General features: G+C 62.5%; 4 protein-coding genes across 5 annotated transcripts in view; 3 read left to right on the top strand and 1 right to left on the bottom strand.

Annotated features, from left to right (window-relative positions):
* THOP1 (thimet oligopeptidase 1) overlaps positions 1–22872 on the bottom strand; it is an 84844-nt gene that overhangs the window by 8747 nt on the left and 53225 nt on the right. The window lies entirely within an intron of this gene.
* SGTA (small glutamine rich tetratricopeptide repeat co-chaperone alpha) lies at positions 1169–8033 on the top strand. 2 transcript variants are annotated; one of them, XM_068173823.1, is made up of 10 exons: positions 1169–1325; positions 2244–2347; positions 2512–2593; positions 3068–3167; positions 3938–4042; positions 4605–4743; positions 5512–5574; positions 5976–6013; positions 6781–6870; positions 7908–8033. In XM_068173823.1, exons 1-10 carry the CDS (start codon positions 1226–1228, stop codon positions 8020–8022), a joined length of 936 nt encoding a protein of 311 aa, XP_068029924.1. In that variant the 5' UTR covers positions 1169–1225; the 3' UTR covers positions 8023–8033. The 2 variants fall into 2 exon arrangements, with proteins under 2 accessions (XP_068029924.1, XP_068029923.1); XM_068173822.1 differs by having other exon boundaries at positions 2509–2593.
* Positions 11501–14519, top strand: SLC39A3 (solute carrier family 39 member 3). The gene is made up of 4 exons (XM_068174204.1): positions 11501–11519; positions 11616–11754; positions 12440–12713; positions 13528–14519. Exons 1-4 carry the CDS (start codon positions 11516–11518, stop codon positions 14260–14262), a joined length of 1152 nt encoding a protein of 383 aa, XP_068030305.1. The 5' UTR covers positions 11501–11515; the 3' UTR covers positions 14263–14519.
* DIRAS1 (DIRAS family GTPase 1) lies at positions 17629–21127 on the top strand. The gene is made up of 2 exons (XM_068174206.1): positions 17629–17809; positions 19860–21127. The coding sequence occupies exon 2, from the start codon at positions 19875–19877 to the stop codon at positions 20469–20471; it is 597 nt and encodes a 198-aa protein (XP_068030307.1). The 5' UTR covers positions 17629–17809; positions 19860–19874; the 3' UTR covers positions 20472–21127.

Here is a 22872-nt window from a genome sequence, read left to right as displayed (position 1 = left end):
CATTCCTGTGCGATGGAGAGGGGCGGGGCCGCGGCGGCGCCGGCGCGCGGCGGGCGCGGCGCATGCGCAGAGCGGGAGCGCGCCCGGCCCAGGCGAGTGTCCGGTGAGCGCGGGGGGACCGGGGGACACCGGGGCCGGGACGGCGGCACCGCGGCCGGGCCCCCGCCGGGACCCGCTGCCACCGGACCCGCTGGTGCCGGGCAGCGCGGCCCGGCACCAGCCACGGTTCTGGTCCGCCTTGGGAGCAGCGGCACCGGGGGGTACCGGGGACACCGGGGTTTGGCGGGGCGGGACGGGACGGGATGTACCGGGAGCGGGCTGTGCCCCCCGTTGGGACTTCGGTGTCTCCGGTCGTGCCGGTGCCAGGCCCGGGAGTCACCCGCCCCGGTCCCGGTGAGGGCACCGGCGGTGGCGGCGGGACCCTGCGCTTTCCCCGGCCGGGGCCGGGCCGGGGGTCTCCGGTTGCCTCCACCGGGGCAGGGTCCGGGCGGTGCTCGCGAGGCTTTGGGAAGCGGGGCGGCGGCACCGGGGAGCGGTGCCTTCCCCTCTCCGCCCGCCCCGGGGCCCGGCGGGGCCGGGGGCTCCCGGCGCCGGGGAACCGGAGCCCCGGCGGGCCCGGCGCTGCTCCGCGGCCTCTGGGCGATGGGCCCGCTCGGCTCGGTGGGACTCGCGTTAAACGGAGCTGGTTTCTCGGCTAGAGGAGCCTGGCTGTGCTACAAACCCCGTTAAGGGCCGGGCTCGGCAGCCGCGGAGCCGGAGCCGCTTTCCCCCGGGAGCGCACCCAGGCTCCGCCTGCGCTGCCTGGGCTCTGTGCTTTGGGAGTTCCCTCCCTTTTCCCTGCCGGGACAGGCTGGCACAGCCCCGGCCACCAGCGGCTACCAGATCCCCCTGCTCTTAGCAGAAAAGTGGGAATTTTTCCTGGTGAGCTCCTCGGAGCTCCGGGGATTTCGTCCCCTGCAGCACCTCTGGCTGCTTCCCTCGGCGGGGCTGTGCCGAGCAGAGGGTGAGCCCAGGCTGGAGAACTCCTAAGGAATACGAGGAAGGTTCTGGGGTTCTTACCGGGCCGAAAGGGCAGCGTAGCTCCCTCATGCCCCAAATCCATCCTGGCCTCCCCAGCCGCCCCGAGGCGCAGCAGCAGCAAGCCCCCCTGCCCTTCCCTGGCCCAGCCCGGCGCTGGTGTCTCCGCAGGAGTTTTTGGGACGCCAGGAGCAGCCTCTCTCCCAGCATGGCAGACCAGAAGCGCCTCGCCTTCTCCATCATCCAGTTCCTGCACACCCAGCTCCAGAACGGGAGCATGTCTCCGGACGCTCAGGAGAGTTTGGAAGGTGGGTGGATCTGCCTCTGGCGGGCCAAAATCTGGGAGAATTTCGCCGTGTTCTCCCTGTTTTCCACCCCTGGCTTGGCTGGGCTGCTCCCGGTGCCGAACCTCGCTGGAATTTTGGAGTTCATTTTTCCTTGTGGGATTTATCCAGGGGTGCTGGTGGCTCGTGTGGCTTCTGATCTCTTGCGAGAGCAGCTTAGCTGGAGGCAGGGATGTACCTGGGGTCAGAAGCCTCCCTGATCCCTGCTTGGAGGCTCAGAGGGCTCATCCGGGAGCGTTCTGTGGGGTGGGAGGTGGGAATTCCGTGGCTCCAGGGAAGCTTTTTGTGCTCCTGGCGTTGTTTCTCCTCTTCCGCTCCCCAAAACCTCGTCCCTCAGGGCTTTTCCAGGCCCTTCCAAAGGAAGGGATCTTAAAAGGTTCTCCCTAAGGAGCTTAAGGTTTAGTCCTTGGTTTGTGGGTTTGTCCTGGTGAAAGGAGCGTGGCTGTGGGGTGCTGGGAACGGGATATTTTGGGATGTAAAATGTGGCAGGAGGGCTCTGGGAGGTTCTTCTTTCCCTGGGAGCAGCTTCCCAAGCCTGAGGAGGGAGGAGGTGGCTCAGGGCTCCCAGAGCGAGGGGAATGTCTGGGTCTCTCCCTGGAATTCTGGGCCATTCCCACATTCCCAGCTGTGGGAATGCTGCTGCAGCCCCAGCCTGATTCACTTCCAACCCCAGGAATCCCTCGGGGTGGGAACTGGGACTGGCTCCATCCAGCATATCCAGAGGGAAGCTTTGCCTGGCTCCGAGTTTTGGCAAAATCTGGGGAAAGAGCCCAAAAATCCCATCTGGTGTGGGGAGAGTGTTGGGGTTTTTTCCTGGTTTTTTGAGAGATGAGGGAGAGGGATGAATATTTATTAATTGACAACCTGATTCTCCTTATCCAGTGGCCATCCAGTGCCTGGAAACAGCGTTTGGGGTCTCCTTGGAAGACCAAAGCCTGGCTGTGTCCCAGACCCTTCCCGAAATATTTGAAGCCGTGGCAGGGAAGGTGAGTGCGTGCCCTGGAATGTTCCCTTTTCCCTGAGTTCTGCTGGATTTTCCTGGAGGCTGCTGCTCCCCTCAGGAGCTCCGTGTGGGAGGGGAACGTTTTGGGCTGGAGAAATGGGAATTGTGGGAATGCTCAGCTCAGCTTCTCTCTCTCCTTGGAAGGAGCCGGAACACTCCAGAACGAACTCGGAGCCCGTCACGCCCTCGGAAGATGACGTGGCTGAAGCTGAAAGACTCAAGACTGAAGGTACCAACCCCTGGAGCTGCTGGATAACGAGGGTTTGGTGCTAATTGGGAAGGGATCTCAATTCCCTGGCACCTGGGGAATGCTTGGAATTGGGGGGAAAAAGGAATGTTTTCTATTTCTGCCTCTTGCTCTGTTTGGGCTGCAGGAGCGTGGGGAGATTTTGCTGCCAGGAATGTTGGATCAGTGGGATTTTTATCCCAAAAATCCTGTGGGGTGTGGAGCAGAGCCTCCATCCTTCCTGCTCTTGTGCGTGGCTTTTTCCTGGGATGAGTGTGGATGCAGCACTTCCCCCTGAGCCAGCACCTGGGGTGATTTTTGGGATGCAGCATCAGGAATGCTGGACTTTCCAGCACAGCCTCGCAGCTGGCCCTGTCCCACGCTGACCAACCTCTCCCCTGTGCTATTTCCATGGATCCAGGCCTTTTTCTTTGGATTATCCCAGTTCTTTTCCATCCTTTCCCACCCTCCTTTCAGGAAACGACCAAATGAAGGCAGAAAACTTCGAGGCTGCCGTGTCTTTTTATGGAAAAGCCATCGAGTTAAACCCAGCCAACGCCGTTTATTTCTGCAACAGGTACTGAGCCACTGCCCCAGCTGCTCCCTGCTGGGATCCCAGGCTCCGGAATGCCCAAAATTCCCAGTTTTGTAATGATTCTGGGGAGTTTCGGAGCAGCTCCTCGCTCGTCGTGGGATGGTGCCGTGCTTTTGGTGCCTCCTGGGATCTCTGGGTGGGGAGTGGGTGTGGAAATGACCTTTATTTGGCACTGGAGGGATGAGGGGTGCCAGGGAATGGGGTCTGCTTCCATGCAGAGTGGGATGTGCTGGGAATTCAGGGTGGAATGAGGAGCTGGAGGCTCCTCGTGGAGAATTAGGGGAGCTGTGTGTGCAAATCAGCCGTGGAAGGGGGGAGGTCTTTGTGTTCCTCAGGCAATTCTTGGATAAAACAGACTTTGAACTTTAATTTGATGGAATTCCCTGGCTGTGGTGGGAGCTCAGATCCACCTGGACATGGTGGGAGGGGGATTTTGGGTCGGAATTGGTGCTTTTGGCTCTCTGGGAGGGTTTGGGGCAGGTGCCTCTCAGAATTGTGAGGTCGAGCATAAAAGCCAGCCTTAAAAACCAAATCTTTCCTCTTTGGAATGTGGGGAAACGTTGAGAAAGTGAGGGATGAGGGAAACGAGAGGAATTTTCTCGGCTGGAAAGCGATCCTGGGATGTCACCAGGAGGAGTGAGACCCTGGAGCGGAGGAGTGGAGCTGGGACTCGGCTCCCACCAGGGCTGACTTCCCTCGGGGTATTCCAGCTGCTCAGCATCCCCTGCCTCCCGTTCTCCCCGTTTCTCCAGAGCTGCTGCCTACAGCAAACTCGGGAATTACGCGGGAGCCGTGCGGGACTGCGAGCGTGCCATCGGCATCGACCCCAACTACAGCAAAGCCTACGGCAGGATGGGGTGAGCAGCAGCTTCCTCGGGAAATTCCCACCTTTCCTCGGGAATTCTGGGTCCCTGGACGCCCCAGAACAGGGATTTTATCCATGTTCCACCATGAAAAAATTCCTGCTGTTTCAGCTTTTCGGGGTGGAGAAAAATGTCACATTCTTCGATTTTTAGGAAGTTGGTGGGACAAAACAAGTGACCAGAAAATTCCTCTGTGACTTGGATTTTTATTTTCTTTTCTGCTGGAACTTTGGTTTCCTGAAAATTTCTTATTTCTCATTTCTAAGAAAGTTGGTGGGGACAACTGGATTTAAAAAGTGCCAAAAACACCCCCTCTGTGGCTTTGATTTTTTTATTTTCTTTCCACCATTCCTGCTGGAATTTTCAACCCCGGACAGCCCAGAGCAGGGATTTTATCAGTTCGTTCCACCACGAAAAGATTCCTGCTGTTTCAGCTTTTTAGGGTGGAGAAAAATTTCACGTTTTTCAGTTCTGAGGAAGTTGGTGGGGACAACAATTGGGTAAAAGCGGTGACAAAAACGCCCTCTGTGACTTTGGTTTTTCTCTTCTTTCCCAGCCTGGCCCTGTCCAGCTTAAACAAACACACAGAAGCTGTTGTTTACTACAAAAAAGCTCTGGAGTTGGATCCGGACAACGAATCGTACAAATCCAACCTCAAAATAGCTGAACAGAAAATGAAGGAGACTCCCAGTCCAGTAAGTCGTGGAATCTGGGAGTTTATTCAGGTTCAAAGAGGTGCTGGAGCAGGAGCAGGGTTTTGCAACAGCAATTTCCGCTTTTGTGATCAAATCTCTCCAAAATTCAGCTTTTTGTATTTTCCCAGAGGTGGTGAGCAGGAGTCCCTGGGATTTTCCAGAGCCTGCTCCCCCATCAGGGTTTAAAGGTTGGAGCTGGGACCCTCCCAGTACCCGGAGGGAGCCTACAAAAAAATGGGGAAGGATTTTTCCAGCTGCCTGGAGAGACAGGGCAAGGAGAATGTTGGGAAGGGTTGGGTGGGAGGATGGGAAGGAATCCTTGGATGTGAGGGGCTGGGATGGAATTCCCAGAGAAGTTGGATCCCTGGGGGTGTCCGAGGGAAGGCTGGAGAAGAGAAGCTCCAGGGAGCCACTTCCAGGGGTTAAAGGCTCCTGGAGAGGGATTTGGGACGAGGGATGGAGGGACAGGACACAGGGAATGGATTTAAACTGGGAAAAGGGAGATCTGGGTGGGATCTGGGGAAGCAGTTCCTGGCTGGGAGGGTGGGGAGGGAATGGGATGGAATTCCCAGAGCAGCTGTGGAAGGGCCCGAGGCCGGGCTGGAGGGGCTGGGACAGTGGGAGGTGTCCCTGGCCGTGGCAGGGGTGGACACGGATCCCTTCAGCCCAGCCCATTCCTGCTGGGATTCCCTGGCTCTGGCAGCTCTGGGAATGAGGGGTGGGAGTGGGGAATGAGCAGTGACAGCAGCTCTGGTTTCTCTCTTCCAGACCGGCGGCCCCGGAGGGTTCGACTTGGCCGGATTGCTGAACAACCCCGGCTTCATGAGCATGGTAATTCCAGACCTTGGGGTTCCCTGGGGTGGAGCCTCCCTGGGGGCTCCCCCGGGTGGGATTCCTTCCTGCGGAGCCTGTCCAGGAGCTCTGGTGTCTCCTCACATGGAATTCCTCGAGATGGAGCCCCTCTGGAAGCTTTTCCCACTCCCTGGGGCTGTGTGGATGCGGCTGCTGCTGCCTTCAGCTCAGACAGAGCTGGGAATTTCTCCTCAGGCTTTTCCCGGGCTGTGGCGGGGCCTGCTCTGCTCTGCGCTTGGCCTTTGCTCTTCTTTTTGCCGTTTTTGCTGTTCCCCCTTTTCCTGGGTTCCCAAGGATTCCCAGGCTTTCCCACCTTCCCTTCGGGGTCGATCCCCCCTGTCCCTGCTGCCTCACCCTGGTGTTGTTTTCCTTCCCCACAGGCCTCAAACCTCATGAACAACCCCCAAGTACAACAGCTGTGAGTTGGATCCCGCTTTTATTTATTCCCTCTTGGAATTCTGGGTTTGGCCTTTCCCGCTGGGAGCAGGAGGGAATTGGGGCCAGGAATGTGGAGGGAAGCTCAGAACCAGCCCAGTTCCCTGAGCTGGGGGGGTTTGGGTGCTCTGGGAGGTGCTGGGAGAGGGATTGGAATAAAATTTTTCCAGAGGGAGGTGGGATGGGGTGGGTCACGGCCCTGGAATTGGCTCTGCTGCGGTTTTATGGGATTTCAGGATTTCCCAGCTTGGTTAAAATGGGAATATTTCCATTCCTGGATGGTCGTGAGGAGCAGTCCCCAATATTTGAAGAAAATGGGTAAATTCATAAATCCAAGGAAGGCTCAGGCCATTCCTGAGCATCCCTGCGGAGCGTGGCAGGAGGGAGAGACCCTCTGGGGCCCCAAGATCCTTGGATTTTGGGATGAGACCACTCGGCTGCCTTTGGCTTCTCCCTGCTCCTGTGCCTGGTGCCAGCAGGAATTCCCACCTGGATACAGCCCTGGAGGGAATCCAGGGAATCCTCTCCTGGATGCAGAGCAGGGTGGAATTCCATGAATCGGGGAATATCGCCGTTATGATAATAGTATTATTTATTTATTGTTCAGCTGAATTATTTATTTCCAGCTGACCCAGGAAAAGCTGCTGCAGGGAATTGCGAGGTCCCCGGGGTGGGAAGTTGCTCCCATCAGTCCCCAGGTGATTTTTAGGGATTTTTTCCCCGTCCTCAGCCCTTTCTTTCCCTTCCCAGAATGTCCGGGATGATCTCGGGAGGCCACAACGCCATGGGAGCGGCCGGGAGCAGCCCCTCCACCAACGACCTGGCCAGCCTGATCCAGGCGTGAGTGGGGACAGCGGGGACAGCAGGGACAGGGATGGGGACAGCAGGGACAGGGCTGGGGACAGCGGGGACAGGGATGGGGACAGCGGGGACAGGGATGGGGACAGCAGGGACAGGGCTGGGGACAGGGCTGGGGACAGCGGGGACAGGGCTGGGGACAGGGCTGGGGACAGCGGGGACAGGGCTGGGGACAGCAGGGACACAGCTGGGGACAGCTGGGACAGGGATGGGGACAACAGGGACAGGGATGGGGACAGCTGGGACAGGGATGGGGACAGCGGGGACAGGGATGGGGACAGCAGGGACAGGGCTGGGGACAGCGGGGACAGGGATGGGGACAGCTGGGACAGGGCTGGGGACAGGGATGGGGACAGCGGGGACACGGCTGGGGACAGTGGGGACAGGGCTGGGGACAGCAGGGACAGGGATGGGGACAGCAGGGACAGGGATGGGACAGGTTGGGACAACTGGGGGACAGAGCTGGGGACAGCTGGGGACAGGATTGGGGGACAGCTGGGGACAGGGCTGGAGATGGCCTGGGGACAATCCCAGGGGCAGTTTGGGGACAGCACTGGGGACAGCTTGGGCAGCCTGGGGACAATCCAGGGGGACAATCCTGGATCCAGGGCTGGGAATGTCCTGGGGTGTAGCCTGCGTCCAGGTGTCCCCTGCTGTCCCCAGTGTCCCCGGTGTCCCTGGTGTCCCTGTGTGTCCCCGGTGTCCCCGGTGTCCCCAATGTCCCCGGTGTCCCCAATGTCCCTGGTGTCCCCAGTGTCCCCAATGTCCCCGGTGTCCCTGTGTGTCCCCGTGTCCCCAATGTCCCCGGTGTCCCCGTGTCCCCAATGTCCCTGGTGTCCCCGGTGTCCCTGTGTGTCCCCAATGTCCCCAATGTCCCCGGTGTCCCTGTGTGTCCCCAATGTCCCCAATGTCCCCGGTGTCCCCAATGATGTCCCCGGTGTCCCCGGTGTCCCCGGTGTCCCCAATGTCCCCGGTGTCCCTGTGTGTCCCCAATGTCCCCGGTGTCCCCGTGTCCCCAGGGGCCAGCAGTTTGCCCAGCAGATGCAGCAGCAGAACCCCGAGCTCATCGAGCAGCTGCGCAGCCAAATCCGCAGCCGGACCCCGAGCGCCAGCAACGAGGAGCAGCAGGAGTGAGGTGGGGCAGGACCGATGGCTATTGATCCATCGATCGATCGATTGATTGATTGAATGCAGGGATTGGTAACTCCAGTTCTAATCAATCAGGAGTGAGGTGGGGCAGGACCGATGGCTATTGATCCATTGATCGATCGATTGATTGATTGATTGAATGCAGGGATTTGTAACTCCAGTTCTAATCAGTCAGGAGTGAGGTGGGGCAGGACCGATGGCTATTGATCCATCGATCGATCGATTGATTGATTGATTGAATGCAGGGATTGGTAACTCCAGTTCTAATCAGTCAGGAGTGAGCTGGGGCAGGACCGATGGCTATTGATCCATCGATCGATCGATTGATTGATTCAATGCAGGAATTGGTAACTCCAGTTCTAATCAATCAGGAGTGAGCTGGGGCAGGACCGATGGCTATTGATCCATTGATCGATCGATTGATTGATTGATTGAATGCAGGGATTGGTAACTCCAGTTCTAATCAGTCAGGAGTGAGGTGGGGCAGGATTGATGGCTGTTGATCGATCGATTGATTGAATGCAGGAATTGGTAACTCCAGTTCTAATCAATCAGGAGTGAGCTGGGGCAGGACCGATGGCTATTGATCGATCGATCGATTGATTCAATGCAGGAATTGGTAACTCCAGTTCTAATCAATCAGGAGTGAGCTGGGGCAGGATTGATGGCTATTGATCGATCGATCGATTGATTCAATGCAGGAATTGGTAACTCCAGTTCTAATCCATCAGGAGTGAGCTGGGGCAGGATTGATGGCTATTGATCGATCGATCGATTGATTCAATGCAGGAATTGGTAACCTCACTTCCGTGCACACGGGAGTGAGGTGGGGCAGGATCGATAAAATAAATAAAATAGAAGTAAATAATGCAGATTGAATGGATGAAATTCCCTTTTCCCCAGGTGAACTCCCTGTTTTCCCTCTCTCCGCAGCCCCTGGAATTCCAGAATTTGCTTTTCCAGCTGGGAGCCACCTCCGTGTTGCCAATTCCTGACTTGGGAGTGTCCAAGAGGGGGAAAAGCCCAAAACTCCAATGGATGAAAACCACAAAAATCCCCAAATCTCCCCGTGCCCTGCATGTCACCGACAATTCCCATTTCCCGCCCTGCTCCTCCCTTTTTTCCCTTCCCCAGGTTTATTTTTGGGGTTTTTTCCCTGGCAGAGCTGAACTCAGAATTCCGCTGGGAAATTCCCAAATCCCCGCGGGATTTGCTGCTGGGGGATTTTTATTCCCGATTTTTTTTTTGTTTTGTTTTGGTTTGTTTTTTGGTTTTTTTTGGAGGATTTCCAGGAGAATTCTTCTTTTTTTTTTTTTTTTTCTCTCCCCACTTTTCCCCTCGGGAGCCACTTCCAAGAAGTGTTTGAGTCCCTGCTCGTCCCCACCCTGGAATTCCCGGGATTTTCCACCTCTGGGAATGAGGATTTTCCTCCAGGTCTGGGAATTTGGCTGCTCCCCTCCCCAGGATCCGCGGGGGCAGTCAGGACTGAGCCTCCCCCAGGCGTTTTTGGGGTTTTCCCATCCCAAAAAATCCTGGAAAATCCCATTTGGGCGCGCGGCAACTCTGGCAAGACGGGAATCTCTCCCATGGAATGTGAGCAGGGAGGGAGTGCAGGTGTTTTTAGTGTGTTTAAAGGAGTTTTTCTCCGAATTATTTTGATTTTTTTTTTTTTTAATTGCATGTCAGTGGTCGGCCTGGCTGGGCTGGGGTGGAGGGAATCCAAAATCCCCCTTTGGATCCAAAATCCCGGATCCTCCTGGAGCCGCCTCCAATCCCCGCTGGGGGAGACCAGAGGGGTTTTTTGGTTTTGTTTTTTTTTTTTAAATCCAGAATGGATTTAAATCCGATTTTTGGCACCTGGGGGAGGAGGAGCCCCTCTGGAACGTTCGGGAGACGGAAAAAAATCATGGAAAAAAGTGATTTTCTTTTGGTCGAGGCTCCGTGGAATTCATGTGGTTCGTGTCGCTCGTGAGGAATAAAAACCATTTGGACACTTTGGTTGTTATCCCGGCGTGCTCAGGTGATTTTTCCAGAACTCTTTGTGGGCTCGGGGCTCTGTTTGGGGCACACTTTATCCCATTTTTCCCCCCCTTTTTTTTTTTTTTTTTTGGTCCTTCCCAGCGGGAATTCTCCTCCTGCGCGTTCCTACAGCACGGAAATAGGACAATTTTTCTTTCCCCCCCCATTCCTCCTTGCCCAAATCGCCTTTAACTTCTCTCCAGCTGCTTTTTTGTAGCCCCACCAAAGGAATTTCAGGCTGGAAAGGAAAATATCCTGGAATTACCCAAAACCACGGAAACCGTGGGGCCATTTTCCTGCTGCTTTCTGCTCCTTTCGTGCCGTTTCCTTTCCCTCACCCTCCTCGTTCTTTCCGGAGCCGTTTTTCCTGAGTTTTTCCTCCTCTCTGGGTTGGCATTTCCCAGCCCTGAATCCCAGGGCAGCTTTTCCAGGGAATTCCTCCTGCCCTGCCTGGAGCTGCTCCTGAATTCCGGAGGCTTTGCCTGGCCCTGAGCTCCAGGCTCACCTGCCAGCCTCCTTTTGGACTTTCCCAGGAATTCCAGGCTCCCCTGGGAGCCGACGGCGAAAAGAAAAAAGGGAATCTTGTGGAATTTTGTGGAATCTTGTGGAATCTTGTGGAATCTTGTGGAATTTTGTGGAATTTTGTGGAATTTTCAGGTGGGCCTCAGCTCTCCCTGCAGCTGCCATTGGTGCAGTTTGATCACAGGGCGGCAGGAGTGGGGATGTGGGGGTGGCGGACACCGTTCCAGGGCCGCTTTTCCCGGTTCCCGCTTTTCCCGGTTCCCGCTTTTCCCGGTTCCCGCTTGTTTTCCCCGGTTTCCCGGTGATCCCGGGCCCGGAACCCAGCGCTGCGGGACGCGTTTCCCGCGGACCTGAATCGCCGCTTCCCCCGAGCTGGCCCCGTGGGCGCGCTGATTGACAGCTCCGGCGGCCAATCGCACACCGGCTCCTCCGGCTCAGCCAATGGGCGGGCGCCGCGGGCGGGCGCGGGCGGGGCGGCCGGGCCGGGAGCGGGCGGGGCCGGCCGGGAGCGGGGGGGCGGTTCCCGGGGTAACGGGGCCGAGGGGCCGGGGCGGGGGGAGCCGGGGCTGCGGGGAGAGCGGGGCCTTGTCCTGAGGGGCCGGGGCCGCTGTGGGTGTGAGGGGTCGGGGGGGAGCCCCGGCCCCGGGGGGGATCCGGGGCCCCCTCCTCGCCGTGAGGGGCTCGGGCCGGGCCCCTTCCCCGTCCTGAGGGGCCCCATCTGCCTGTGAGGGGCTGGAGCTGGGCGCCCTCCCCACCCTGCAGGGCTCCGGGCGGACCCCGGCCCCTCTGAGGGTCCTCCCAGCGGAGCTCTCCCCGTGCTCGCTCCTCGCCCCGCTCCCGGCCGGCCTGAGAACCCTCCCCTCGTCTCTGCTCCCTTTCGGTGTGCTCAGGGTGGGCTGGGAGGAGCCCCTTCCCCATCACCCCCTTCCGAAAAGCGATGGGTCAGTCCCAAAGGGCGTGGAAGGGCCGGTTTTTAACAGAAACACTGGGATTTACAGGCTCACGGACGAGGAACCCCTTTGTTTTTCCTCCCACAGAGCCCTGCCTGCTTTATATAATATTTTTCATCGCTTGGATGCTTCATTTTGAGCCACTAACGCGAGCGGGAGCTGAGCTGGTCCCTCGCTGCAGCAGTTTTGGGGCTGGGGGCACAGCCCAGGTGTGCAGGAGGAGCAGGTGAGGAGTTCCCCAGGTGTTCCTGGGGCTTCCTTTCCCTCAGGGCTGCTCCAGCCCCATTCAGGGACGCTGGATGTGGCTGCTCCACCTGAACTTGGGAGCTTGAGGCTTTGGACGGGTCTGGTTTGGGTTAAAAATGGGGGGAAAAGGAAAAAAAAGTGAGGTTAAAGGGTTTGTGGGGGGAGCCAGGTGTGTTCCGGGGGTGTGAGCTCTGGAAAAGGAGGATTTTATCCCTTCCCTCTGCCCTGGCACGCCTGTGGGTGGTGCCTGGGCCCAGATTTTGGGCTTGGCCAGGCCTGGAGTGAGTCAGTGTCGCCTGATGGGTTCTGAACTCTTCTTTTTGTCCCTTGGAGAGGGACTTGGCCCAGGGCCTGGGGTGGCAGGACACAGGGAATGGCTCCCCACTGCCTGAGGGCTGGGATGGGTGGGAGTTTGGGGAGGAATTGCTCCCTGGGAGGGTGGAGAGGCCCTGTCAGGAATTTCCCACTGGCTGCCGCATCCCTGGAAGTGTCCAAGGACAGGGCTTGGAGTCCAGCCTGGCCCAGAAGACCTCCAGGGAAGCGTGGTTTGAGGTGGCCACAATTCCAGGGCTTTCACATCCCTTTTGAATGCAGTTTTAACTTTCCCCTGCTGCTTCCTATGGCTCATCAAGAGAAGTCTCTGTGTCCTTCCCATCCCCTGGCAGCCTCTCTCCTGCCTGTCGGGCTGATGTCCCCGCTCTGAGCTCGCCCAGGGGTCCCTGCAGGGGCAGGATGCGGGTGCTGGTGGCCAAGGTGCTGTGTCTGCTGGGGATGTGTGTGCTGGTGCTGGCCGGGGCCCTGCTGCCCGTCAGGCTCATCGCGGCCGACCACGAGAAGGCCCAGCGCTCCCGCCGGCTCCTGGCCCTCTGGAGCTCCTTCGGGGGCGGCGTCTTCCTGGCCACCTGCTTCAACGCCCTGCTGCCCGCCGTCAGAGGGAAGGTGAGTCCTGCCTTAGTTAGTCCTGGCTTAGTCTGAGCCTGCAGGGTCCCAGCTGGGACGGGAGCGAGGGGTCTGTGCCTGCTGCAGCAGCGCTGCTGGGCCCGGCGCTCAGCAAGGGGAGCTGTGCCCACCTCCTGCCTCTGTCCGCGGAGAAAGTGTGGGTCTGTGGGGCGTGGGCACCAAAGAGCGAGGCTGGGATTCCCTGTCCCCTGCCAAGGCCGCTCTCCGAGGGTGGGATGGAGTGTCCGTGTGGGAATGGCTCCCTTCGGGGGGATAAAGGGGTGGAGTCGCGGTGGGAACGTGGGAATGGTTCCCTTCAGGGGGATAAAGGGATGGATTCACTGTGGATCTGAGGGAATGGTTCCCTGCAAGAGAATAAAGGGGTGGATTCACTGTGGATCTGTGGGAATGGTTCTCTGCAGAGGGATAAAGGGGTGGATTCACTGTGGGAATGTGGGAATGGTTCCCTTCAGGGGGATAAAGGGGTGGATTCACTGTGGGAATGTGGGAATGGTTCTCTCCAGAGGGATAAAGGGGTGGATTCACTGTGGATCTGTGGGAATGGTTCTCTGCAGAGGGATAAAGGGGTGGATTCACTATGGGAATGTGGGAATGGTTCTCTCCAGAGGGATAAAGGGGTGGATTCACTATGGGAACGTGGGAATGGTTCTCTCCAGAGGGATAAAGGGGTGGATTCACTGTGGGAATGTGGGAATGGTTCTCTCCAGAGGAATAAAGGGATGGATTCACTGTGGATCTGAGGGAATGGTTCCCTGCAAGGGAATAAAGGGGTGCATCTTTTGCTCCCTTCCAGCTCGATGAGGTGCTCAGGCAGAACAACGTGACCACGGACTACCCGGTGGCCGAGACCATCATGATGGTCGGCTTCTTCCTGTCGGTCTTCGTGGACCAGCTCTTCCTGGCCTTCCAGAAGGAGAAGCCCTCCTTCATCGACCTGGAGACCTTCAACGCGGGCTCGGACGCGGGCAGCGACTCGGAGTACGAGAGCCCCTTCGTGGCGTCGCCGCGCGGGCGCGCGCTCTACGGGGAGCACGGCCCCCACTCGCACAGCCTGCACCTCCCCGAGCTGGCCCGCTGCGGCCCCCGGCGCCTGCTGGGGCTGGTGTTCGCCCTCTGCACCCACTCCATCTTCGAGGGCCTGGCCCTGGGCCTGCAGGAGGACGGCGGCAGAGTGGTCAGCTTGTTCCTGGGAGTGGCCGTGCACGAGACGCTGGTGGCCGTGGCCCTGGGCATCAGCATGGCCAAGGCCTCGCTGCCGCTGAGGGACGCGGCCAAGCTGGCGGTGGCCGTGTGCCTGATGATCCCGCTGGGAATCGGCGTGGGGATGGGCATCGAGAGCAGCCGCAGCGCCGCGGGCAGCATCGCCTCCCTGCTGCTGCAGGGCCTCGCCGGTGGCACCTTCCTCTTCGTCACCTTCTTCGAGATCCTGGCCAAGGAGCTGGAGGACAAGAGCCACCGGCTGCTCAAGGTGCTGTGCCTGGTGCTGGGCTACGCCGCGCTGGCCGGGCTGGTGCTCGTCCCGTGGTGAGCCGGGAGCCTCAGGAAGCCAAGGGAGCAAAAAGCCTCACGTCTCCCCTCCCAGCGGCACCGGGAGGAGCCGCCCCTTTCACCGCTGGAACAGCCCAACCCGGGCGGAGTTTTCCATGATGACCTGGAGGAGGAGAATCTCTTCCCGCGTGCTCAGAGTGAGGAATATCCCGAGGGATTGTCCCTGCCCCAGGGGCTGCAGGGAGTAGCGGACCCGAGTAAGGATCTGGGTAAAATCTGCTTCCAAGAGCTCCTGGAGTGTGTGTGTCTCCCTCCTTCCCCCCGGCCACGCTCCGGAGGCTCCGAGGAGGTGAGGAACAAACAGGAGTGGAGGCAGAGCAGGTGGGAGCAGGGATTGCCAGGCTGCACTAAGCTGCTTTCGCTGGCTTAGTTGGGAGTAAAACCTGGTTCTAAGAGCTGCCAAAAATAACATCCCCGTGGGGCTCTGGCCTTCCAGGCCCTGCTGCCTCCGCACAGCTTCCAGTGCCCCACCTGGGGCTCGGGGAGCTCAGCTGTTCCAGGGATTCATGGAGGAAATGAGGCTGGGCCCCTCTACCCTGCTTCCGTCTCAGCGCCGGAGCCATAGGCTGAGCATTCCCTAAGGAAAACCTCTGAAAATCAGAGGATGGATCCCCGGATGGTTGGGGTTGGGGAGGACCTTAAAGCCCATCCTGTCCCAGGCTGCTCCAAGCCCCGTCCAGCCTGGCCTTGGACACTTTCAGGGACGCAGCAGATCCTCCCGATATCCAGAGCCTGGGATCCGTGAGCTTGCAGGAAACGGGCAGTAACAATTTCCAGCACTGATATTTTGGGGCAAACTCTTGTGTTTTCAGTGCGCTGCAGTCAGAGGGGCTGAGCAGGTCCCATCGGGGGCTGCTCCAAGGCTTTTCCAGGTTTCCAAAGGAATGGAATCCCCTCCCTTGGCGGGGACTGGAGGCGATGCTGAGAGGCAGGAGCAGCTCTCAGCAGCTGCCGAGCCCCTGGGAAGCTCCGTGTGCTGCTGATCCCGCTGGATCCGCCTTTGGGAGCGAGGAGCTGGGATCAGAGGCTGGAGCTGGGAATGTGCTCCCCCCCAGCCGTGAAACACAGCCCGGCTCAGGCAGGGGCTGCATTTTAATCACCCAGAGCCTTCGCTCCTGCAGCAGCTTCCGCCGGGCCCCTGGAAGCGCTGATGGAATTACAAGGATGGCGCAGTGCCGGCAGCGGGAAGGAGGCGCCGAGCCTCCGCGGTGGCCCAGCTGCAGCATATGGAGGCAGCTGAGCATCATCTGACAGATCCTGGGGCTCGTTAGTTTAATTGCTGCAACATCCCCGAGTCAATTAATCTTCCTTTGAAAACCTGGAGTGGAGGGGGGGCGGAGGGAGGTTATTTTGGGCCTGGCATGACACAAACCAGCAGGATGAGGAGAACGTGATTTGCCTCGGTGTGGAAAAGCCTCGGGGCTGTTTCAGCTCTCCTGGGGGGTGACCTCTCTCCTGGGGGGGATGAGGGGGGGAGAGCTGACACGGTGCTGAGTGTGCCCTGTTGGGCTGTCACCTTCCTTTCACACCCGCCTCCTGCTGCAGTTTGGGATCGGGGGCAGGGGCTCGGAAGTGCCGGGGGGGTGCTGAGCTCCCCCATCCTCATCCCGCCGCGCTGGGGGCGAGGGTTCATCCACAGGATCATCCCGTGCTCCGGGGTGGAGGAGGAGGAGGAGGAGGCCCTGCTGCTCCCAATAAATTCCCTGCCCTTCTCCCCTCGCTGTCACTCGCTTTTTTGTGATGTCCCCCATGGCTGCTCCGCGTCCGGCTCACGCGGCGGCCGCACGTGCCCGGCCCCGGCGTGGGCTGAGCCCCCCGTGGCAGCAAAAACCCCTCCGGCCGGACCCCCCAGAGCCCTGCCGAGCCCCGGGGCGGGGGACAGGACCCCCCCAGCACGCCCCGCTCGGCAGCGCCGTGATTCAGCCCTGCGTGAGCGGCCGCCCCGTTGCGTCAGGCCTGGCGGGGAGCTGCGGCTCAATGGAACGAGGAGGAGCCGCAGGAAAATGATCAAGGAAAACTCATTCATTCCCTCTAACGAGGAGTATCCGGCCGGCTCCGAGCGCGGCGGGGGTGCCGAGGCTGCCACCACCCCCCGGGCCCTGTCACCTCGCGGGGCGGGCCGATGTCCCCGTGCCCCCCCACTCCCCGTTCCCGTGGGGACGCGGTGCCAGCGCGTGGGTGCCACCGTGGCCCGGTGCCCGCCGGCTGCTATTAATAGAGGCTGCGGATTTTAATTGCTGCCACTCAGGAGTGGGGCGGGGGGGAGGCAGGAGCAGACCCCGGCTGTGACAGGAACCGTCGGACCCCCAGAGTCACCGGTCACCTCCAGCGCCCGGTGCCAGTGGTGGGACACAGAGCTGGGGATGGTCACCCTGGGGCTCTTCTGGTCTCACTGAGGCACGGACGGGGGGCTCAGCCAGCGCTTGAGTGTCCCACAGCCCCACCAGGACCCCCAGTGTGTCCCCCTCAAGGGCCCCTCTGGCGTTTTGGGGCTCTGCCATGACCAGGTGACACCAGTTGGTGGCAAAGGCCCTGCAGTGCGTGCACAAGCTCCCGGTCCTGCGCTGGGGTGGCACCATGGCCTCTGTCCCCAGAGCCCAGCATTGCTGCCCAGGCCACCCCCAGCTGCCACGGGGGCTCAGAGCACCCTCTGCCACCTGTGCCCTGCCTGGCTGGGACGTTGGTACCCGTCTGTCCTGTCCCTGTGTCCCCTGTCACCACCTGCGGGGCTCTGTCCTCATGCACAAGTCCCTGGGCTGTCCCTCATCACGTGAATTCATGTCCTGCCTGTGCAGGTGTCTGTGTGGGGTCCCTGTCCGTGTGTCCTCATCCCCAAGTGTCCCTGTCCGTGTGTCCTCATCCCCAAGTGTCCCTGTCCGTGTGTCCCAATCCCGTGTCTCCCTGCCTGGCTGTCCACTCAGCCCCACGTGTCCCCATCTCTCTCCCCATGTGTTCCCATCCGTGTGTCCCCGTCCCCATCCCCGCATGTCCCTGTACGTGCCACCCTGTTTGTGTCTCTTCTCCGTGTGTCCCCATCCCGTTCCTGTCTGTCTGTCTGTCCCTATCCCTGTGTTTCCATCCCATGGATCCCCATCGCTGTCCGTGTGCCCCCGTCCTCGTGCATCCCTGTCCGTCTGCCCCCATCCCTGTCCGCGCATCCCTGTCCGTCTGTCCCCATCCCTGTCCGTCTGTCCCCGTCCCGCCGCGTCCCGGAGCCGCTCGGGGCCGGGCCCGGGGGTCCGGGGCCCCGGGCGGGGCGGGCGCGGCGGGCGGGGCCGGCGGCGGGGCGGGATCGGCTCTGCGGCGGCCGCACCGCACCGAGCCGAGCCGAGCCGAGCCGAGCCGAGCCTGCCCAGCCGAGCCGGCCCCGCCGCACCGGCCGCAGCCCCGCCGAGCCCCGCCGAGCCCCGCCGCACCGAGCCGCGCCGGGCGGAGCGGAGCCGCCGCGCCGGGGCCGCCCCGGGCCGGGCCATGCGCTGAGGCCGCCGCGCCGCCCGCAGCCAAGGGCGGATCCCGGGCAGGACACGGTGAGGCGGCGGGCACCGCAATGCGACCGGCGCGGCGGGGGCCGGGGGAGCGCGGCCGGCGCGGAGACCGGGGGTGCTGCCGGCGAGGGCGGGGAGCGGCGCGGGGGGACCCGCGACCCTGCCCCGCCATCTGTCCGTGCCCTCCTGCCGCCGCTCCATCTCCATCCTGAGCGGGATGCTCGTCCCTCCCGCCCCTTCTGCCGCTCCTCCATCTCCATCCTGCCCCTCCGTGCAGCCCCTTCTGCCTCTCCGTCTGTGTCCTGCTCTTCCCCTGCCTCTCCATCTCCATCCTGAGCTCTTCCTCTGCCCCTCCGACCTCCATCCAGCCCCCTCTCCTGCCCCTTCATCCCTCCATCCTGCCCTTCCCCTGCTCCCCATCCCACCCCTGCTCCCTCACCCCTGCCCTGCCCTCCATCCTGACCCCCAGGTCCCCACCAGTGTCACCCCCAGTGCCGGGGGCCCGAGTGGGGGGGTGCTGGGGGGCTCTGGGGGGTGCAGAGCCTCCCGGCAGGATCAGGCCCGAGTGGTCCCTGCCCACGAGCTGAGGGGGGGCCGTGCTCCGGACCCTCGGGCACCAGGGACGGTTGGGATCGGGGTGCTGCTGGGCACAGGCCGAGGGCTCACCTAAAGAGCCCCCCCGGTGAGGGTCGTGAGGGTCTGCCCAGCCCAGCCCCTCACCTCAGCGCCGCACGGCAGGGCTGTGAGGCTGGGGGCACTCTCAGCTGTGCCGTGGACAGGTGGGACAGACAGGTGGAACAAGTGGGATGGGACAGGTGGGACAGGGTGGGACCCCTGCCAGCCCCGGCCGGGGTTGGACGCTCCCACGCTCCAGCTCAGCCCCGGCCCCCTGCCGCAGCCCCAGCCCCCGGGCGCTGGTGACACTCCCAGCGTGGTGGATCCAAGGAGCCCACGGTGGGATGAGCTCCTTGGCTGCCCGAGCCCGCGGGGCTGGGCTCCTCCAGCTCCCAGCCTCGCCTGGCTCTGGTGTCTGGGGACATGCCGGGGGTTTGGGGCTGCTCTGCGGGGTCCGGACCCCCGGAGCCCTGGGACGGGGATGCAGCGGCCGTGGGAAGGGGCTGGTTCCCCTGGAGATGCTCAGGGGTGCAGGAGCTGCCGTGCCCAGGGCAGCCACCAGCACGGGGCTTGTCTGGGGCGCTTTGCTGTCCCCCTTCCCTGAACGGGGGTGGCAGGAGTGGAGCTGACTGGGGACAGTGCTTAAGCAGTGCTCAGGCCCCCTACCCTTCCCACTCATCCTGTGACTGGGCACCTTTGGAAACCCTGTCCCGTGGTGGGCTTAATGTCCCCAGGGCTCTGTGAGGGTCCCACATGCCCTGGGGACCCTCATGGGACAGAGCTGGTGCTGCCACCCCTGCTCCACACTGGGGGAACTGGAGCAGGGCCCAGTCCGGGGCTCAGCACCGGCGACTCTTTGTGCCCCTCGTTTCACACCCCGGGGCTGCACTGGGGGGCACTGGGGACCTTGCCCGGGTCCAGGTGTCCCCTGTGGGTGGGCACCGAGGTTTGGCAGTGCGAGGGTGCCCGGGGGGTCTCTGACCCGCTGCCCACGGCTGTGCCACGCTCCTTTCCTCCGCTCCCCAACGCATCCTGGGGTGGGAGCGGAGCTGAGGGATGGCACGGCGTGGGACAGGGCGCCAGGGAGGGACAGGGGTGACAGGACAGCAGCAGCATGGCCTGTGTGTGAAAGGGCACCTCTGTACCTGGCCAGAGAGCCCAGCTGGGCGATCCAGGTGCCACCGTGACCTCGCCGGGCCGGCGACTGCCCTGCAGAGCTGCTCCCGCTGCCCGGGCGGGCTGGGGGGGTCCCTGCCCAGCGAGCCCCCCCGGCAGCCTCGGCAGCAGCTGCGGTGCCGGTGGCCGCGCTCGGCCATATGGCCACAGCGGGCAGCCGGCAAAAATAGCCAAGGCGGCTGCACCCTGGGCCGGCCGGCAAGGGCGAACCAAGGGCGGCGAGCCCAGCTCCCGGCCGGGGCTGCATCTCAGGGGGGCCGTGCGCCGCAGTCGGGGGTGACGCCTCCCTGTGCCCCCGCAGCGACTGCGGGCCAAGATGCCGGAGCAGAGCAACGACTACCGGGTGGTGGTGTTCGGTGCCGGCGGCGTGGGCAAGAGCTCGCTGGTGCTGCGCTTCGTCAAGGGGACCTTCCGCGACACCTACATCCCCACCATCGAGGACACGTACCGGCAGGTGATCAGCTGCGACAAGAGCGTGTGCACCCTGCAGATCACCGACACCACCGGCAGCCACCAGTTCCCGGCCATGCAGCGCCTGTCCATCTCCAAGGGCCATGCCTTCATCCTGGTCTTCTCGGTCACCAGCAAGCAGTCGCTGGAGGAGCTGAAGCCCATCTACCAGCAGATCGTGCAGATCAAGGGCAGCGTGGAGAGCATCCCCATCATGCTGGTGGGCAACAAGTGCGACGAGACGCAGCGCGAGGTGGAGAGCCGGGAGGGGGAGGCCATGGCCAAGGAGTGGAAATGCGCCTTCATGGAGACCTCGGCCAAGATGAACTACAACGTCAAGGAGCTCTTCCAGGAGCTGCTGAACCTGGAGAAGAGGAGGAACGTCAGCCTCACCATCGACGGGAAGCGCTCCAGCAAGCAGAAGAGGACAGACAAAATCAAGGGCAAGTGCAGCATCATGTAGAGCCCCGGACTGGCCCGCGCCCCCCCTCCGGATGCCCCCCCTCCCTCCTCCCACCCACGGCTGGACGTGGCAGTGGCATCGCAGCGGGACCGTCCCCTCGTCCTCCGTGTGCCATCACTGTGACTGTGCGGGGACGCCAGCGCTCGGCCCGCGGCCGCGAGTGAAGACGGGGCCGACGTGAGGGACACGCGGCCACCCCCGGGCACGGCCAGACCGGGGACTCGCCGCCGGGACACCCGGACCACACCCTCCGCACTCAGCACAACCGGTGCCACCGGGCCCGGCCCCCGTGGGTCCTCGCGGGAGGGAAGGACGGTGCCACGTGGGGGTGGCGGTGTCACCCTTGGGGACAGTCACGCGCGTCCCGGGCCCCCCCCGTGCCCCCGTCCCCACGCCATAGTGCTCTGCTCCTGCGGGCAGAGACCCGGGGCGGGGGCAGCCCCTGCGCGGTGCCCGTGTCCCCCTGAGCGGTGTCCCCCGGCCCCCTGCCCCATCCTGGTGCCATGACCCCCCCAAGCCCCCAGCCCTGTCCTGGTGCCACGGCCCCCCCCAGCCCCGTCTGCCACCGCAGCCCCCCGAGCCCCCAGCCCGGCACCGTGGCCCCCTTGCCCCCCAGCCCCCTCGTGGTGCCATGACCCCCCCCAGCCCCACCCTGGCGCCGCGGGCCCCCCGTGCCCCCCCAGCCCCGTGCCGGTGCCGGTGCCGGAGCCGCCAGCCCAAGCACAAAGCATCGGGTCCGCGGGAGGTCCTGACCCAGCACAATCCTGGTGAGCTCCGGCGGGAGACCCCCGGCCCCACAGCCAGCCGGGCCCCCCGCTTGCCCCCGCTGCCCCCCTCCCCACCGATGCCGCGGGCCGGGCGCTGCCGCGGTGCCCCGCTGGCGGCCAGTGCCACCCCGTCCTCAGCGTCCCCCCGCGGGCTGGCCTGGCCCCGCACCCCCGGGACCCCCGACACCCTCCAGCTCTGGCGCAGCCCCGCTTGCTCCCCCCTGGCCGGAGCGGGGTCCCCGCGCTGTCACCAGCCCCTCGTCCCCTCGAGGTTTGTCCCCTCGCTCCGGCCCCGCTCCTTCCCCCGCCGCCACCGGGGTGTCCCCGAGGGGGTGTCCCCGAGGGGGTGTCCCCGGGCAGGCCGAGCCCCCCCAGCTCCCCGCACCCCCCGGCTTTTTACACGAGGATCCGAGCGCCCAGGGGACGAGGTGACGTGACGATGTAGCCTTTATTCTAGAAATAGTCTTCCTTCAATAAAGAGACGAGAAACGCTCCCGCGTCCCCCGGAGCCGCCCCCGGCCGGGGCGGGAGGCCGCGGGGGGGTCACGGGCAGGGGGGCGAGGTGAGTGTGACGTGACGTGTGTGTGTGTTCACGCGTGCTTGGGGACGGCCACGGCTCTGTGGGATGGCCGCAGACACGCGTGTGCAGGTGTGAGACACGTGCGATGTGCGTGCGGGGCCGCGTGCACGTGTGGCAGATGTGACATTTGTGCGTGTGTGACAAAGGTGACAGCTGTGCACAGGTGTGTGTGTGACAAAGGTGACAGCTGTGCACAGGTGTGTGTGTGTGGCACAAATGTGACAGCTGTTCACAGATGTGTGTGTGACAAAGGTGACAGCTGTGCACAGGTGTGTGTGTGACAAAGGTGACAGCTGTGCACAGGTGTGTGTGTGGCACAAATGTGACACGTGTGCACAGGTGTGTGTGTGACAAAGGTGACAGCTGTGCACAGGTGTGTGTGTGACAAAGGTGACGTGTGTGTCCCGTGTGTGTGTGACAAATGTGACACGTGTGCACAGGTGTGTGTGTGTGGCACAAATGTGACAGCTGTGCACAGGTGTGTGTGTGACAAAGGTGACACGTGTGTGTGTGTGTGTGTGTGGCACGAATGTGACGCGTGTGTCCCGTGCGTGTGTGTGACACGTGTGTGGCACGCGTGCCGCGCTCGTGCCCGCGTGTCGCCGTCCCCCCCGCCGGGCGCCCCCCGCCCGTGCCCGTGGGGAGGGGGCGGGAGCGCGGCGCGTGCGTCATCACGCCCGTTGCCATGGAAACCAGCGCTGCTCCCCGGGCGCGGGAGCCGCGTGGGCTCCGGGAGCGGGCGGGGGGGGCGGCGGGCGGGGGGGAACGGGGCTGCCGCGGGCACCGAGAGACCGGCCAAGGGCACGGCTCCGGGGGGACGGCAGGGATCCGGGGGGATGGCAGGGATCCGGGGGACGGCAGGGATCCGGGGGGACGGCAGGGATCCGGGGGGATGGCAGGGATCCGGGGGACGGCAGGGATCCGGGGGGACGGCAGGGATCCGGGGGACGGCAGGGATCCGGGGGGACGGCAGGGATCCGGGGGGACGGCAGGGATCCGGGGGACGGCACGGATCCGGGGGGACGGCACGGATCCGGGGGGACGGCAGGGATCC

This window comes from Anomalospiza imberbis, chromosome 27 (genome assembly GCF_031753505.1).
Source record: "Anomalospiza imberbis isolate Cuckoo-Finch-1a 21T00152 chromosome 27, ASM3175350v1, whole genome shotgun sequence".
NCBI classification, from domain to species: domain Eukaryota; kingdom Metazoa; phylum Chordata; class Aves; order Passeriformes; family Viduidae; genus Anomalospiza; species Anomalospiza imberbis.
Note: the sequence above shows the minus strand (reverse complement) of the source record. Positions and strands in the feature narration are given on the sequence as shown.

What these genes read in the sequence shown, in the direction of transcription:
- SGTA (XM_068173822.1), top strand. Translation starts at nt 1,226, where the DNA reads ATGGCAGACCAGAAGCGCCTCGCCTTCTCCATCATCCAGTTCCTGCAC. An exon ending in ACCCCGGCTTCATGAGCATG is followed by an intron (nt 5,575 to 5,975) that starts GTAATTCCAGAC and finishes CCTTCCCCACAG; the next exon opens with GCCTCAAACCTCATGAACAA. An exon ending in CTGGCCAGCCTGATCCAGGC is followed by an intron (nt 6,871 to 7,907) that starts GTGAGTGGGGAC and finishes CCGTGTCCCCAG; the next exon opens with GGGCCAGCAGTTTGCCCAGC.
- SLC39A3 (XM_068174204.1), top strand. An exon ending in CAGGTGTGCAGGAGGAGCAG is followed by an intron (nt 11,755 to 12,439) that starts GTGAGGAGTTCC and finishes ATCCCCTGGCAG; the next exon opens with CCTCTCTCCTGCCTGTCGGG. An exon ending in TGCCCGCCGTCAGAGGGAAG is followed by an intron (nt 12,714 to 13,527) that starts GTGAGTCCTGCC and finishes GCTCCCTTCCAG; the next exon opens with CTCGATGAGGTGCTCAGGCA.
- DIRAS1 (XM_068174206.1), top strand. Translation starts at nt 19,875, where the DNA reads ATGCCGGAGCAGAGCAACGACTACCGGGTGGTGGTGTTCGGTGCCGGC.